The sequence below is a fragment of the Saccostrea cucullata genome, unplaced genomic scaffold (genome assembly GCF_032062105.1).
Source record: "Saccostrea cucullata isolate Sc308-1 unplaced genomic scaffold, CSIRO_AGI_Scuc_v1 ctg5851, whole genome shotgun sequence".
NCBI classification, from domain to species: domain Eukaryota; kingdom Metazoa; phylum Mollusca; class Bivalvia; order Ostreida; family Ostreidae; genus Saccostrea; species Saccostrea cuccullata.
In genome coordinates, this window is record NW_026929294.1 from 1 (window position 1) to 19,247 (window position 19,247).

Here is a 19,247-nt window from a genome sequence, read left to right on the forward strand (position 1 = left end):
AATTTTACAGACAGACTTATAATAACAGAGTAACATACATGGATTTTTCTACACTAGGATTTTATTTAAGATTCAAAGATTTGATCATCAAGCAATAAGAAATTGTTAGCCATTTATATTTTTCTAATTTAGATCTGCTGAATGTTTATTTGAAGAAAAATTAACTGAATGCAGTTTTATGTATTATTATTTTCAACATAGAGTATGTAATAACTGACTTGTATAATTATGCAACAATATGATAACTTCTTTATCATTGATTCTGATAACAACCAATTTGTATGATGTGTATTTTATCTACTTGTGTTTTGTAATACAAGTGATTACTAATGTTTCTGAAAGCTGGGCATATTTTATAGAGAAAAGTGTTTGCAATATGAAATATATTTTGCACATAAAAATTAATATATAATATACTTTAGTTTACTAATACCTATTTTGTATTTGAATGTGAGTCCAGAACAGTTTGGTCTGTGTGTGTTTGTGTTGCTAAGAAAAAATCTAAGCATGGATATGTTTTAATATAAGTTTTAAATGGATGTTAATGATAGAAAAAAAGTTCTATAACCTTTATATTTTTAGGTCACCTGAGTCACTCAGGTGACCTATTGCTATCTGTTTTTGTCCGTCGTCGTCCGTCGTTCGTCGTACGTCGTTCGTCGTTCGTCGTCAATCGGTCGTAAACTTTTGAACATTTTCAGCTTCTTCTCTGCAACCACTGAACCAATTGCAACCAAATTTGGCACAAAGCATCTATGGGTGAAGGGGAACAAAAATTGTGAATTTCATGATCCCTACCCCCCTGGGGCCTGGGGGGTGGGGCCAAAACCACTAAAATTAATGAAATCTTTAAAAATCTTCTTCTTTACTCCTGGACATCAAGCAGTCAAACTGTTTGCATGATTGTAATCAGCATTGAGTCCTCTATCAAAATTGTGAAATTCATGGCCCTGGGGTCAGGGGTTCTTGTGCTAGGGCGGGGCTAAATAAGTATATAGTGAAAATGCATTATTTCTTTGAAAATCTTCTTCTCTGCTCCTGAATATTAAATAAACTAACTAAGTACATAGTTATAATGAGCAAGAGTGCCTCTACCAAAATTGTGAATTTTATGGCCCCAGAGTCAGGGGTTCTGGTGTTAGGGCGGGGGGGGGGGGGGGGGCTGTATTGATTATACATGTATAGTGAAAAAACATTAAATCTTTGAATATTTTATTCTTTGTTCCTAGGTTTTAAGCAAATGAACTACCTATATAGTTATGAGCAAGGGACCCAATTTTCAAGAATTGTAAATTTCAAGACCCAGGATCAGTTGTACCATAGAGGGGGGGGGGCTGTACTTATATACTGAAAATGAATGAATTGTTTGAAATGTGCTCCTTGGTATTCATCAAATTTTTTTGAAAAGCAAGGATGCCTTTCCAAAAATTGTGCAATGTGTGGATCAAAGCCTAAGAGTCAAGGATTCCTGTGTGGTAGCGGCACTACTGATTATTGCTGAATATTACTGATTTGTTGAAATGCATTTTTTGTTCCCCTACCCTGCCTATGGGTATTAAGTAACCAAACTAAGGAACTGCTAAGTGTATAGTTATGATTACCAAATTGTAAATGCTATAGCATCTGGCTTAAAACAAATTCAATCACTGGAAAGTTGTTGAATAATGCTCAGGTGACCTATAAGGCCCATGGGCCTCTTGTTGTTGTATGGCTTCAGTATAATCCGAATGATTAACAAGCTAGTCTTATGATAACCAGTGCTAAGCCTGTAGACGTGTTTTATGTTATAATGTTACATTATTTGTATGTATTTATTTCTATCAAAGCTGATGCTTTCTATTCACTGTTTTATACTATATATATTGTGCTATATATTTACCATGCATTATCAAACCATAATGTGTCTAGATTTCAACTACAGCATGCATACTGAACTATTCAATATGATAATTATCTCACCATTAATTAATGGATAATAATATAAATTTATCTACTGTTAGACTGATATTTATCTCATTATAAGATGATAATTATCTAAAATTATCTAACATTTAGACAGATAATTATCACACTTTTACTGAAAGATAAACTCATCATTACTCTATCAATATCTACCATTAAAGATTTAGGAGTGATTATGGTGTTTCTTAGCATTATTGTCTTTACTTACAATAAAATGTACAGTTTATCAAATGAAAACAGGAATTATAGCTATCACATTTTGATATCCTTGGATCTTCATGGATAAGAAAAATTAAAATCCTTCTTAGAAATAAGCCTTACTTAGATAACCCCTGTTATAATGTTCTTTAAAGAAAGGAATTTAAGATCGTTAATAAAATCTTTTGTCCTCTATCATTGTATTATATTTACAGAATTATATTTCATTTTCACCCAGTCTTTGGTGGGTGTTACATCTAATCGTGTATAAAATCGTACTCTTGTTAATATCTCCCTATGTGACAACATGAACTGCATATCAAAGATTTTTATTCATGATGCTTATGTATTGACGTGTTATAAATGATGATAATAAATATATGTATAAGATGTCTATATTTTGTTGTTGTTTTTTTTTTTTGCATTGGTGAATTTCACTTTCGTTGGTGAAAAGTCTTTCAGTTGGTTGTCTGGCACCTGAAAGGTATAATAGATAGCCCTACTAACAACTATTTAGAAAATATAACAAGAGTTAGTTTTCTAAAAGAAGGTCATAGTTCAAGGTCAATGTCATGGGATAAAAATAATGGTAAGAAAGAAGATACTGATTACAAGGAATGTATATGTGGAATATTACAACTCTAGCAGCAACTGTTTCAATGTTATAGGTAAGGACAAAGTAGCTCCAAGGTTGGGGTCAAACACATGGGCATCGAAAGATTAATATTCAAAAACACTTATTCTTCTCACGAACCACTGTGTCAAAGTAAGCTGATTTTTTTCTGGAAATATTCTGGGGTACTCCCAGGGCTAGAACGGGGCCACAATAAGTATTACAGGAGGACAGTATCTGGTGAAGAACTGCTGATTGCAAAATATTATATTTACAAAATAAAGCAATATAGATTTATATTGACTTAATTTCACTTAATGATAGCTAATACACATTTTTTGAGTTAATGAGAAACATGCATTTTGTCGGGCCCAAGAACCAAACTGTTTTCCTTAGGCCGAAGGCAGACGGTTTGGTTCGAGGATTCTACAAAATGCGTTTTGCAATAGAACACAATCAAAAATGTTTTGTTATTCGTTTTATTCCAATGTTTTGTTGTATTCTCAGTCCAAAATCTCATCGACATGTCCAACATCTTGCTCATCGGTCAAACACCGTTTTTTATTCCACTCAGTAAAATATGAAAAATGAAAAAAAAAGGATATATTTCTATAGGAACAAATCTTTAAAGTTTTAACGATAAGACAATGTTCACACCCCACCTAATTTACACCCCTTTTGCTTTTGTACGTATTATTTATGGGAGACATGTAGATATTTTTTTGACTTTTTATATACAAAAACATAATGATCGCTTGATAGCGCCTTTTTGTCGGATGGACACCCTGGATCCGCCCTTTTAATTTAATTTGAATAGAATCTCTAAGAATGTTACTAAATTATACGCAGAGTATATATAAGATTTATACCACTAATTATAAATATATGGATATTTAACAGCTGAATAAGATCAGTGATACATCTTATCTGTTGATTAAACTTGAATCGGATACTGTAAAATGACATATTTTCGTGGGGTCTAATTTTAGAGGTTTAAATTAATTTCGTGGTTTAAATTATTTTTAGTAGTAATGCTTATGAAATTTATTTATTCGTTACTTACTTTGATGGGCTCGTCCGTTTTTAACCTTTGTAATTAATGTACTTGTATTGTACAGAATGAATAGGAAGATGGAAAATAGAGATCTCATCTTTTTTTTAATACATGTCATTGTTATTTATTCAGTCTAATTTTAGATTCATTCTTACGATATGTTAGCTCCGCCTCTCATACATGTACATGAAAACATAATGTACAATCAAGGACAGGTAAGTGTTAAATTCTCTATATTTGGACAAAACATGAAATTAGTTATTACATTAAGGACAGATGATACAAACAATTTTTTTCTTTGGAAGAGACTTAATAACATGTCACAAGTTTAGAAAAGTGAATAATTCTTAGAATTTTTCATCCTAAGAACTGGAAAATGAAATAAACTTGGAAAATATTAGTAATATTTCAATAAAAAAACAAAAATAGACAAATCACACTAAGTAAAGGTTTACAGGAGAAAACAAATTTCAGAATATGTTATCTTGGTGCTAAAAGTGTAATATAAACCTTAGAAAAATATTATTTAGACGTTGCGCACGGTGTTGGTACTAAAATATATAACTCTTTATGTCGCAAAGAAATTGGCGGTTTCAGGATGTCATATTAACTTTAAATTAAAAACAAAACCATTTGTGTTACCCAAAGTAATAAATAATTCTGAAAATTCTTTTTTAAATAGTTTACATATATTTTAACTATGATGAGGCGTTATTCTTTATTGGTCATTAAGCGAAATTCCCGTGTCTGACGTTACATCAAATATTGTTCGTGCAACTACAAGGTATGAAAAATACACTTACCATCCTCCAAATAAAATGAAATTTAGGGGATACAATAAAATATATGCATTTTTAAAGATATTGTTGAGTTTTTAACATCATTTTATCAATTTCATGAATTTGGACTGGATCTACAGTGCGTATGTAAAATGTCCAACAGTAAAAAAATCTTTTCCTTACATTGACATTAGCTGAAATGGTGAAGTGTACCAGACATAAATTCCAGACAAATATAAATTTTGGTGAATAATCCTTTAGTACATATATTTCTATGATTAATTGAGTTGATACATATTATATTACTTTTCCAATGTAAATATTAGGAAGGCTTTTTTAAGTGTAGCCATTTTGTTATGCACGCACGAGTCACTGTTTTGTTACTTAATATGTGTCAGTTACATATCAAAAATATATAAATTAATAGCTTGAAAGAACATTTAAAACTGTATAAACTATTTACATAATTTTTACTTTAATGGTCTACATGAAATAAACGCAAGGATCAATAAAAGTGTAGCCATTTTGTCACAGGTGCGAAAAACGTCATTTTACACACTACATATTTGCATATGATGTCGGGAGCGTCAATTTATTATCGCCGTGCCTTTTTGTCCTGCAGGTCCGTAGTGCCAGGTCAAAGTACTTGTGGGCAACCCCCTCCCCCCTCTTCCCGATTTTCAACCCCGGAAATTGTTGGGCATTTTTTCCCCCACATATTATATTTATTACACTTAATCATTATGTGTACCATGGGAATAAGATCATGAAAACCCAAAATAATATCGTTCCACAGAAAAATATCCCACTATACGAAGTATACATAAGAAGAGCACCCCCCTTCTTTGTCCAAAAGTAGTAAAAGGATTTTAGAATTTTGGTGATTATCGAGATTTTCAATGTCAAGAAACGACTCCATCCCTCCTTTTTTCATCCCCCAAATTTATAAAATTGATATACTTGAGCTAAAAAATGATTTTTTTTCATATTCCATAGCATTCACGACAAACCTGAACAGCAGCCTATTACTTGGGCTGACAAAAGCAAGAAAATTTCAATCAAATATATGACTAAAAGAATAGATAGCGATTACCTATCATGAAAGAACTGATTCACATCACAATGGCACATCAGTACGAAAATTGTAATAAAAAAAATCTAGTCGTGCACTCAGCATATTTTTTTTAATTTAAAATGACGACCCGTTCCATTGAAAGGTAGGCAGTATGAAAATTTTAACTCTCATTTTCGCTATACATCCAAGGCATGCAGACTTTATATAGAAATAGAAAACTTGTAATGACATAACTGAAAAAAAATGAAGGAGAAATGGTTGAAAGGGGATGCTTTTTTTAATAAAATGTTTTCTCTTTATAAGACAGACAATACAAAGTAGGAAAAAAGTAGAAAGAGGAATAAGGATATTCACAGAGTGCCTTTGATATTTCAGTAATTGAAATTTACAGTTTATTTGTAAGTTTTATTAATAAACATTTAAATATTTAAAATAGAAGGTTCAAATATTGAAAATGTTGTGCCCTGAAATATAATTTTTACATTTATGAAAAATAAATTCATTTAGAGATATTCTAAGATATCTAAAAAAAAAATGCATGTTTAAAGTTCAAAACGTTATAACAACGTTGTTACTTACGTTGTTTTGACGTAACGTCAATATGTACCAACACCGTGCCCAAGCCAGGTGATTTTAAGGAAGAAAAACAAAATAACAAAATTCATCAATTTTATATAGGCTATAATTTTTACCATCGATAGCTTTTCCTGATAAAATTCACCTGGCTATGTATACATTTTCTAGATCTAAAGTTTATATTATGCTTTTAGCACCATAATAAACTATTCTTAAACTTATTTTCATCTGTAAACCTTTACTGAGTGTGATTTATTAATTTTTATAATTTTATTGAAATATTACTAAATATTTCCAAGACTATCTCATTTTCCAGTTTTTTGGAGAAAAAATTCTAAGAATTATCCACTTTTCTAAACTAGAGACATGATATTAAGTCTCCTCCAAAAAAAATATTGTTTGTATCATCTGTCCTTAAAAGTCCAAAATTATTTTTAACATTTAACCACTCTAATAAATATATAAAAGTGAACTTAAGTTAAGATTTAAAAGCAACAGAAGCGACCAAAAAAGACCCAAAATACAGCGTTAAGTGCAGTCGTTCTTTGATTAAAAAAAAAAAAAAAAAAAAAACTAAGCACATTGAACTGATATTTAGAGATAAATATAATAATAATAATAATAATAATAATAAAAAAAAAAACTAAGCACATTGAACTGTGTTATTTACTGCGCGGCACTGCTTCATTACGAATAACATATCTAATTTTAAGTTATAAATTTCCATGATTTTTAACTCCAAAAATAAATAGAGTATAGGGAAATTCATGATACTTCAGAGTGAAAGTACACGTTAGGGATTTCCCATTAGATTAATATATCTTCTATACAGATATGGTTTGTATACTATTACACCCTTTAATAATTTTACAATATATAGAAAAGATAACTCTTTTTATCAATGTCAAAATGAAATTGAAGAAAATGACATTATGATTCACATTTAAATAATTATATAAAGTAATATTTCCTTTTCAGATAGTTGTTACTCAATAATTATCAAACATTGTAATGGATCACATACCTCGACTATCAGAGTCGGTCTATGTAGGACTGTGTCATGAGATAGGGAGTCCTACAGAAGTGAGGATCAGGAGAGAAGTGATGGACACTAAGGACGCTGTGAATAAACCTTTGTTTAAAATGAGGGGATTTGACGGAAAGATAAGTGGGAGTAGAGGTGAAGGATTCAGACTGAAGACTTCAGATGATGATTACATGTTCTGGCCTCCAGACCACAAGGTAATCTGTGATCTCTCACAGATCAGTCTCTATAGTATCCCACAACACACCGTGATTCTGGTGGAGTGTGATGATCTTCCACCGGGATTTACCAGACTTAATCTGATGAGTCCATCAAATGATGCATATATCAGATCCTCATGTATAGTTAAAAATAACGAAATATATATTTCTAGTACATTATTCCGCGATTATTATTTTCAATTTTTCAAGATCAGAAGCCCCTACTTCGCCCCTTCCATTACGCATGGACCCTGTTCTATCAATATCAAACAAGGAGATTTTGAAGGAGAAATTCATATTTGCCTTCGATCACACCACTGGCCTACAAAAGCATTACCATGGATACAAAGATGTCGTCAACAAGGTTGGCCGTCTGATAGACTTGTATCAGAAATATTAGACGGGGGATTCCATGTTGTTCCTATCGGCAGCACACCTGCCAATGGAGAGGAATGGAGAATCTCATTCTCGCAAGCAGAAGAAAAAATTGTTTGTGCAATGAATCATTCTCAATTTTTGTGTTATGGTCTTCTAAAAATTTTCCTAAAAGAACTAATTAATTCTGAAACTCATGTCCCGGTTCTTTGTTCTTACTTCATGAAAACTATTGTATTTTGGGTGATTCAGAGGAGTCATTCTTCTACCTGGAAACCAGACAACTTATTGTCATATTTCTGGAAATGTTTTCAATTATTGATATACTGGGTACGCATTGGAGAATGTCCGAACTTTTTTATTCCCCAGAACAATATGTTTAGATTGAAAGTCACTGGTTCTGTACAAAAATTATTGTACCGTCAGTTGTGTGATTTGTATCGTAAGGGGATACCATGTTTATTGTTAAGTCCAACCCTGAGACCTTACCTCAGTCACGCCATTTTATACAGAACATTGAAAGTCTGTATTAATGAGAACAGTATTATATCTAGCACTAGATTAGAAATCAGCTTCTTTAAAGAATTACAAGGATTACGTCCAGAAAGATAGAGTTTTGAGGAATTCGCAATGTGCATGCATCATATAGAGAAATTGTTAAGGAAAAGGTTAACAGTGTATCAAGCAGGAGCATTACAATGTATGACATCAGATATATTAAGGACTACTGCCCAAGGTATGCAGAACAGTATATATTCAAATAAAAATCGCACTGTTTATTGCAATACCAGTACAGAGACTGCATTGTTAAAACTGTCATGTACATTTGGGTACGTGTCTGACATTCTTTACATTGCTATCTACTACTACAAAACACGTAGGTATGAACTTTCGCTCAGTTATTTAAAGAAAGCAAAGGAGAGATTGGCAGTTCCTTACATTGTGTTTGACAATGTAAATATACATATTTACGAACACTGCACAGCTAGGATGTCGCTGGATAAAAAAATCAGCAGAACTGTTATGTTTAACTTGCAATTAAATCATGATCTGGTTTATATTAATGAAATTGTGTTAGAGAAGCAGATCAGTAAGAAACATAAGCGTTCTTTGTTACAAATCCCGCCTCTAGTAATGTTACACATGCTGTTTATACTGAATCACCACAGACTGGGTGACACAGTGACGTCACAACAATCTCTACAGGATGTACACACTCTGCTGCTCTATGATGATGTTGGGGCTTATGTAGATATTTATCTTAGAGATATATCTTAGCAAATACTGGGTATCTGTCAACAAATCATTGGATATTATTCGGGATCCCTACAGTCCTATCAATATTTCTTACAACAGGATCCCTTTCACGACATCCAGGAAGCAACTATTATAAGAATGGACAAACTTCCTCATGGGGCATGGATTCATTTAAATTCATCTACAATTGATTGTTGAAATTTATTTTTCACTTGGAAAAGTCTGTGAAAGTTCCTACATTTTCTTCTTGGATTACTCAAACTTAATTTTCAATTTGTTATTTTTTAAATCGTTAACAACGTTTGTATTTTATGCTTACCTACTGTTTCCTACTATATCGCATTTGTATTATTATAACATGTCCTTACTGTGTGCATACATTTACTGTATACAGGGAAATTTTCGCCCCCGTTTAATTTTCGCCCCTTTCACCCTCGTAAGAAGTGGGCGAATTTAAAACGGGGCGAATTCAATGTAGACAATGTAATATCATAAACAAAAATCTTTCTGGGCGAATTTAAAACTGGGCAAACTTGTTTCTGAATATGAAAGGGCGAAAATAACACTGGGCAAAAATAACCATGAATACAGAATTACGGAGAAAATACACCTTAATTACGAATAACATTGTACATGTGCTGGTTACTCAGATATGTTAAAGACAAATATGATAAATGTGACCGTTTTAAATGTAGCACCCATTTAATATGTATTATTTCTTTTAAGAAATTGTAAAAAGCAGATGATACCTATAGAATATGTTATATAGCTATCAATATTGAATAGGACTATGCCGTATACAGTACCAATTAAATCGCATGTATCAGCTGTTTGTCACTTGACTTGTATAAAAATTGGATATTGTATAGAATATAGTTTAAGGGCATACGCTTGTTTTAGCTCACCTGTGCCGAACTCTCAGGTGGGCTTTTCTGATTACATTTTGTCCGTCTGTCTGTTTGTCTGTTCAACTAGCTGTCCGTCTGTCTGTAAACTTTTCACATTTTCGACTTCTTCTCAAGAACCACTGGGTCAATTTCAACCAAACTTGCCACAAAGCATCCTTGGGTGAAGGGGGTTCAAGTTTGTTCAAATGAAGGGCCACGCCCTCATTCAAGGGGAGATAATTGAGAATTAGTGAAAAATTGGTGGCATACTTCTCAAGAATAACTGTGCCAGGAAAGATGAAACTAATGTGGAATAATCCTCAGGTAGTGTAGATTCATATTTGTTCAAATCATGACCCCCGGGGGTAGGGCGGGGCCAAAACGGCATATTGAATTCTAACATAGAAATATATAGGAAAATTCTTTAAAACTCTTCTCAAGAATCACATAACCATAATTGATGATATTTATTTTGAAGCATCCTAAGGTATTGTAGATTGAAGTTTGTTTAAATCATGACCCCTGGGGGATAGGGCAGGACCAAAATGGCCGATCAAAGTTTTAGATAGAGAGATATAGGAAAAGTCTTAAAAAATCCCCTTCTCAAGAATAGCAAAGTCACAACTGATCATATCTATATGGAAGAATCGTCAGGTAGTGTAGATTCAGTTTTTTTTCTAATCATGACCCTCAGAGGTAGGGCGGGGCCACAATGGCCGATCAAAGTTTTACACAAACATATACAGGAAAATTCCTTAAAAATCATCTTCTCAAGCATAGCAAAGCCATGATTGATCATGGGACTACTTTTGGATTTCAACGTTTCAATAATAAACTAATTTTTACTTTCTCCTAGCCACAATGCTCAGGTGAGAAATGTTGCCCATGGGCCTATTGTTCAAGAAAAAAAAATTGTGTGATATCCATTTAACGGTGTTTATTTCCTCTACCCAAAATATAATTAATAAATGATTGATAAAAAAATAAATTAAAGTTGTTAATAACGCATCATCATCGTTAATTTAATTTCAATTTTTATGACTTCACAATTAAACTTCCAGTACGTTGTACCACGAATGTGAACTCTGATATTCCTCAACATAGCTGAATAGACTTTGCCCTATGTATAGTTTTAATTCAGTTTATAAATTGTATGTTTCAAAAGATAAGCTATAGTAAACTCTGATATAAATATTGAGGTAAACCTATTTCAAAATTGTCAAAACTGAAAACACTTATCAAAACTACTCGCAACGAGAAAAATAAAATTTGACAAAAGGGAAGACCCGGGTATTTTTACGGTATATCCAAAAAGTGTAAATGCATTGTTTTTTTTTAATTTTTCATTCCCATTTAAATTAAAAGAAAATAGAAATAAAACGTATGGAGATAACGAACAGCATTTAAGCTGAAAAATCTTTAAAAAGCAATACAAAATAGGAGCAGAGCAAACACCGACTTTCAAAACATCCGAGGTGGTATAAGGTGCACTGGAGGAGTGATCATCCCCTGCCGACCTCTCACAGCCGCCGTGTGCCCCTTGTCATGATCGGGAAATAACGGAAAAATGAATGGAAAACCTAAAAATTAATATGAAAAACCATCAGGCAGCATGTGACTTAATGATAAATTGTATTTATTAACAAGGTCATTACATCGACCTGAAAGCTTATGAAATAATTAATTTAAACGAGACTGGTGGTTTTTTTTTCAGCAACTTGTTTGCTAAAAACTTACCTCATTTGAAATGTAGGGTTAATTTCAATTTTTGATATATTGATAAGTAATCACATATATAATGCATAACAATATACATTGTATGTATCTTTGATTTTTACAGAGAGTGACTCTTTTATTTTTATTTATTTATAAATGTTTCTATCAATTTTGCTAAAATTCCAATATGATGAAAACTCGTGATCTAAAATAAACGTCAACTTGCCTGTATGACTTCATAATGCATCAATCATTTCCTCGATGCTTTTATAGACACCTGCTTTGTGTATTTTTCCTTATTTTTTTAACACTTCCAGAAAACTTTAATTTTCAGTCGATTTCCCTTTCAGACAAAGTAGGATACAAATATTAAAAAGCGCAGTTCCTTTTTATCTCACCTGAGCCAAAGGCTCAAGTGAGCTTTTCTGATCACATTTGTCCGGCGTCTGTCTGTCTGTCCGTCTGTCTGACTGTAAACTTTTCACATTTTCGACTTCTTTTCAAGAATCACTGGGCCAATTTCAACCAAACTTACCACAAAGCATCCTTGGGTGAAGGAAATTCAAGTTTGTTCAAATGAAGAGCCACACCCTCATTCAAGGGGAGATAATTGGGAATTAATGAGAATTTGGTGGTATGATTTAAAAGTCTTCTTCTCAAGAACCACTGTGCAAGGAAAGATGAAATTTATGGGGAATCATCCTCAGGTAGTTTAGAATCAAGTTTGTTCAAATAGTGACCCCGGGGGTAGGGCGGGGCCACAATGGCCGACCAAAATTTTACATAGAAATATATAGAAAAATTCTTTAAAAATCTTCTTAAGAATAAAACAGCCATAATTGATCATATTTTTATGGAAGCATCCTCAGGTAGTGTAGATTCAAGTTTGTTCAAATCATGACCCCCGGGGATAGGACGGGGCCACAATGGCCGACCTAAGTTTTACATAGAAATATATAGGATAATTCCTTAAAAATCATGTTCTCAAGAAGAACAAAACCATTATTGATCATATTCGCCGACCAAAGATTTACATACAAATATATAGGAAAATACTTTAAAAATCATCTTTTCAAGAATAGCAAAGCCATGGTTGGTCATGGGACTACTTTTGAATTTAAACTTTTCAATCATAAATCAATCTCTACTTTTTCCTAGCCACAGTGCTCAGGTGAGCCATGTGGTCCATGGGCCACTTGTTTTTAGTTTTTACAACAAAATTGAAAGGGGGAGATAACGCCGGAGTCGAACGCACTCTGCCAAACTCTGATTATTATATTGGCAAAGTACATTTAAATGAAAACTTTATGACTATTACAATCAAAATGCTGATCTTTTTGTATACAACAGTATGATCACGTTTTCACGTACAAAGAAAGATCTTAAATTTATATGAACTTTTTTTGACCATTTTGTCATTCAAATTTGATATCAAAAAGCGTGTAGATATTTTCGAAGTACCAGTTTATGTTACATTGCAATTTTGTTAAACGATAAATGCGCTTAGGCTTTTCTTTTAGATCGTTTTCAATGATATATTAAATGGTGCGACCTTTCGTGAAGGTGGATCATTGGTTAATTTTCTTGTTTCATAATGAATATTTATCATAAAGTTCTATTAATAATCAATCAAAGTATAACAAAGAACATATTCTTTCTAAAAGGAATCCCATCATATACTGAAATGTAAGAGTTTCTGGTTTAATAGATCTGGAAATAAGTATTCATTTCAAATTTCTAAAACGAGGTTTATTATGTACAAACAAGTTTAATAGTAATCGGTGTTTCCGTCTGTCTGTACGGCTATCTGTCTCTCCCTTTGTCCGTTCTTATGCCCATCTGTTACGCTTTGGGGAATTCATCTCTTATCATCAAATCCTCTCATACCACTGGATGAAATTTCATGAAACTTTCACAGAATCTTAATTACATAATGCCATTGTGACCTCATATTTAACTTTTTGATCCGACACATATTTCGGATTTCGAATCGCAAAACATGGACACTGCCATTATATGCATATGGGAGGCGTGGGTATCACAATACCTCTTGTTTTTATACTAATTTTGAGGTCATTATTTGCACACTGAGTTGCCCATAGATTTTTCCGTTAATTTTTAAATCATGACAAGAAGCACACGGCAGTTGTGACCGTTTAGCAGGAGGTGCTCACTGGTCCATGACACCTGATCCTACCTCTGATATTTTAAAGGCCGGTCTTTGCTCAGGTCTATTTTGTAATGTTTAATAAACTTTTGAGCTCAAATACAGTTCGTTAACTATATATGTTTCACTCCACTTATTTCGTTGTCAAATAAAAAAAGTAAAATTAATACATCTATCTTGTATAGTACTCCCACGTGATTGACATTTGATAAATTGTCTCTTAATTACAATCGACAAGACGTTGGTCTCGAGGTGACGCAACGTATTAATGATCAGGCTCAGGGATCATGAAACAGACTTAGACTTAAGTCAAAATTTCAATTATCTATAAAATCTTTAAAACTTGTTAAAGGAAACTCATAATTTGCATACAACAGCAGACTGATAATACAAAATCGGAAGGCATTTTCATTTTGGGCTGCTTGACCTCTAAAAAAATTCAGCATCTAAGGCATTTTTTGACTTAAGCTTAAGATGCTTCATGATCCCGGGGCCAGATGAAGGTTTTGTTTAGTGCCTATCGAACTTACGCGAACCTACACGAACTAACACGAACTTAGCTCAAGTGATTAGATCTTTTAAAAGGACAGTTCATCATTGTTATTTAAACTCCAAAATAAAGTACAAGCAAGGACAATGTTAATTGATATAACAAATCATTAAACAGCTGATTGATTTCATGTAAGTTAAAACATTTCTTCCAGTCGCCTTCAAGGGAGTAAGATATCCGGACGCCTGATATCCGGATGCTGCAGTATCCGGGCGATTTTTCATTGGAACGGAATTTTTTTTAACGATATCTTCTAATATGAAATATTTATCACACAATGATAATTTTTTTGTATACGTCATGCATCATAATCTCTTCAGTCATGATGCTAAATATCATATAGTAATTGATGAAAAAAGTATTTTTAAAAAAGGCTCAATCGTAATTTGAGCCGGGGGGCTTCTGCATGCTACGGGAGAATCTCTCACCTCGGCCATTGATAAACTTGAATTACCGAGAAAATTAAATGAAAACAAAAGCTCACATATAAATCGTTTATATCACGTTCTATATCGTCAATATTTACAGAAAACAAAGTGTGTCAAGTTTGGCCTCTACTATTCACCTTTTGATTTCGAAATCTATAGGCGTCTTTCTAGGCCATAGGGAGTTGTCTTGTAGAATTCAATTGCAAAGTTCAGAGAGACAGGAATAAAACCACCCTTCTGTTCGGAGGGACGACAGTAGGGCGGGGTTGGATTAGTTTTCAACATGGTTCAAAATGGTTCACAATTTAATAATAAAAACCCATACCCTTCTTGAGATATCGCCCAAAAATGGAATTTTAGCACATATTCAAAATGTATGAATCTACGACTTCGCCTTAGCTTTGATCTGTTGACCTAAAAACATTTGGGGTCTTCCTCAAACCATAAGCAGCAGTTGTGATAGGAAATATTATTGCAAAGGCTCCAGGTTTCTCGAGATATGGGATGGAAACAAAAATGCTAAAACAGACAGAATGATTGAAATGTTGACCTGGACTTTTGATATTTGACATAATAATCAGTAGAGATCTTCCCTAGGCCATGGGGAAATGTGTAAAATTTCATTTCAAAAACTCAAATGCTTCTAGAGATATTGCGTTGAAAAGATAGGGTTACACACAGACAGAACCTCAGACGGACTGACAGACCGACCGAAATTAATATTTCCCCCTTTCACCGAGGGAAAATCAAAACCCACCGGGCTAGAACAGGCATCAATAATTATTACAAGGGGATGCCGTCTGGTGAATAACTGCTGAGTTTATGATAGTCAGGTGAGCATTATGGTCCACGGGCCTCTTAAAGTTATATATTTTAAACTTTGATCATGGCATTTCTAACCTTCAAATGCTCATTTGATTTTTAGACTTCAACGACTTTAAAAGATGTATTAACGTTTTTTTGTTTTTTTTCAATATCATATATACTAAATAAAGTAGAATTTGAGCTTATTTTATTTAATGATACAGGTAGCTAATGAGACAGTGTGCACAACCCACCAAAGTTCACCCTTTTTTGTACGTATTATGCAAGGGAGAAATGTTCAGATTTCTTTGACTTTTTACACGTTTTATTCAATAACATTATATTGATCGCTTTCAAGATCATTATGTGCGTTTTGGCGGCAGAATTGGGACATCCTGGATCCGCCCTTGTACTTTGATTTACAAGAATCTATAAGAATTGTATTTAATTTTTATAAAGTATGAGTTAGATTGTAGCCACTGATTATGAATACATAAGTATTCAAAAGGTGGTGTTAGAACAGTGATACATCTCATCCGTTAACTGAATTTAAATCGTATGTTTTACAAATTATAAATTTAGGGTTGTCATCACATAAGATTTAATACGTCAAATTTGATGTTATTTCAGCTATAAATTATTTACATTGTGTTATTAGCCACACGACACACTTCATTGGAAATGAATTACATGCATTTAGATAAAGATCATAAGCTTAAAAGATTATAAAGGGGCATGGACACGGTTTCTGCTAATCAATGATGCTTCCTTAGGTACGAATTCTAAACATTACAATTGGTTTTAAAACTGTGTCCAGGCCCCTTTAAAGCTCCTAAAAGGAATACGGGCAATTATCGGATATTTCAAACCGAAAGTACAAATGAGAGATAAAATGTCTTGAAAAGTCACTTTGGACGTATAAAAATATGGTATGTACATACTACAACCTTTTTATTTCAGAATATATCTAACTGCTTTGGTTGAGCAATGATAAATGTACGATTCTATAAGCAATATGTTTTTGTTTTAGATGTTTGCTTCTGAATGCTTTTTATAATACCTTGGAATGGATCACATACCTCGATTATCACAAGCTGTATACGTAGGATTGTGTCATGAAATAGGGAGTCCTACAGAAGTGAGAATCAGGAGAGAAGTGATGGACACTAATGACGCTGTTAATAAATCTGTGTTTAAAATGAGGGGCTATCACCGAAAATTCAGTGGGAGTAGATGTGAGGGATTTAGACTAATAACTTCTGATGTTGATTTAATGATGTGGCCTCTAGATCACAAAGTAATTTGCGATCTCTCTCAGATCAGTCTCTACCGTATTCCACAACAAACCGTGATTCTGATGGTGGGTGATGATCTACCACCAGGATTTACCAGACTTAATTTGATGAGTACCTCACATGATAAAACAGTCAGCTCCTCCTGTGTGTTTGTGAATGACAAAGATTATATTTCTAGTACATTATTCCGAAAAAATAATTTGCAACGTTTGCAGATCATTAGCCCACTCCTTTTTTCATCCATTACACATGGACCCTGTTCATCGAGTATCAAAGACGACAATTGTGAAGGAGAAATTCTAATCTGCCTTCTATCACACCACTGGCCTATAAAAGCATTACCATGGATACAAAGATGTCATCAACTAGGATGGCCGTCTGAGAGTGTTGTATCGGATATATTAAACGGGGGATTCCATGTTGTTCCTATCGGCAGCACACCTTATCATGAGGAGGAATGGAGAATTTCATTCTCCCAAGCAGAAGAAAAAATTGTTTGGGCAATGAACCACTCTCAGTTTTTGTGTTATGGTCTTTTAAAATTTTTCCTGAAGGAAGTTATTAATTCTCAAAACAACAATTCGATTCTTTGTTCGTACTTCATAAAAACGAGTGTTTTTTGGGTAATTCAGAGTGATAGTGTTTCGATCTGGAAAGAAGAAAAATTATTATTTTATTTCTGGAAATGTTTCAAATTATTGATATACTGGGTACGAATCGGAGAATGTCCAAACTTTTTCATTCCACAAAACAACATGTTTAGAATAAAAGTCACTGGTTCTGTACAAAAGTCATTGTTCAGCCGGCTGTATCAGTTATATCGTGAAGGGATATCATGTCTTCTATTAAGTCCAACCCTTAGACCTTATCTCAGTCAAGCCATTGTATATAGAACCTTGAGATTCTGTACGGACGAAAGCAGTATCATAACAAATTCAGAGTTGGAAACCAGCTTCTTTGCAGAACTAAACTCTTTTGAAACTAACTTTAGTTTTAAGAAATACACAGAAGTTGCAATTTATATGAATCAAATAGGGAGACTAATTCGAAAAAAACGAACACTGCATCAAGCAGTTATTTTACAATATATTACATCTTGTACCTTAAGGAATTCTGCTCTATTGATACAAAACATTACATATCCAAATACAAATCGTACTATCTATATCAGTACAGGTAAAGTATCTTCATTGTTAAAATTGTCATGTACAATAGGCTGTGCCTCAGAAATGTTGTATCTTTCTGTGTACTTCTACAGAATACGTATGTATGAACGGTCACTCAGTATTTTACAGAAAGCGCAGGGCAGAATGTCAGTTCCTTACATTGTGTATGGAAACATTGTAGATAGAGATATGTACAGACGCTACACGGCAGGGATGTCACTTGGTAAAAAAATCGGAAAAGCTGTCGTGTTTGACACACTGATGTACAATGATATGTTAGGTTACATTAATGAACTAGTATTCGAACAAAATGCCAGTAATAAGAATGGAATGACTTTATTGAACATTCCACCTCGAGTGATGTTACACATGTTGTTTATACTGAATCACCACAGACTGGGTGACACAGTCAGGTCACAACAATCTCTACAGGATCTACACAGTCTGCTGCTCTATGATGACGGGGTCAATGTACCTTTACACCTCAGGGATATTTCTTGGCAAATACTGGGTATCTGTCAACAAACCACGGGAGATTATTCAGGATCTCTACAGTCCTATCAATATTCGTTACAACAATATCCATTTAACAAGATCCAGGAAGCAACTCTTTTTAGAATGAACACACTTCCTAATGGAGCTATGTAATACTGATTTGTTAAAATGAAAACTTGTTGTTGATTTGTTTTGTATCTTGAAAAGGATATTCATGTAAATTTATTCTTATTACCTAGATTATTTTTACAATTGATTATTTAAAAAAAATGTACACCTTCTTTCCTTTCTTTCATATCTTACATTTTACTTGTATTATATGACTTGTACTCCCACTATACTTTCATTACAGATGTTCTACATGTTATACTTGTTTGCATTGTTCATGATTAAGATAATAAACGATGATAGTTTCAAATTTCTCTTTGTTTTATTTAAAAACAAAAAGTATGAGTCAATTGTAATAATTTCTGGTCAATACCTGTTTGATTAATTGCATATTAATTTTGAAACATTTATGTCGCTGAATGTAAACTTACAGTTTGTATTATATTTTATTCTTATTGCACGGAATGTAAGACATTAAATTAGTATCAAAGATTGTG

At 33.1% G+C, this 19,247-nt stretch overlaps 1 protein-coding gene across 1 annotated transcript; it reads left to right on the top strand.

The window, feature by feature from the left end:
* Positions 1-16,531: 16,531 nt before the first annotated feature.
* Positions 16,532-18,845, top strand: LOC134280359 (uncharacterized). The gene is made up of 2 exons (XM_062762767.1): positions 16,532-16,615; positions 16,717-18,845. The coding sequence occupies exon 2, from the start codon at positions 16,753-16,755 to the stop codon at positions 18,793-18,795; it is 2,043 nt and encodes a 680-aa protein (XP_062618751.1). The 5' UTR covers positions 16,532-16,615; positions 16,717-16,752; the 3' UTR covers positions 18,796-18,845.
* Positions 18,846-19,247: the final 402 nt, after the last annotated feature.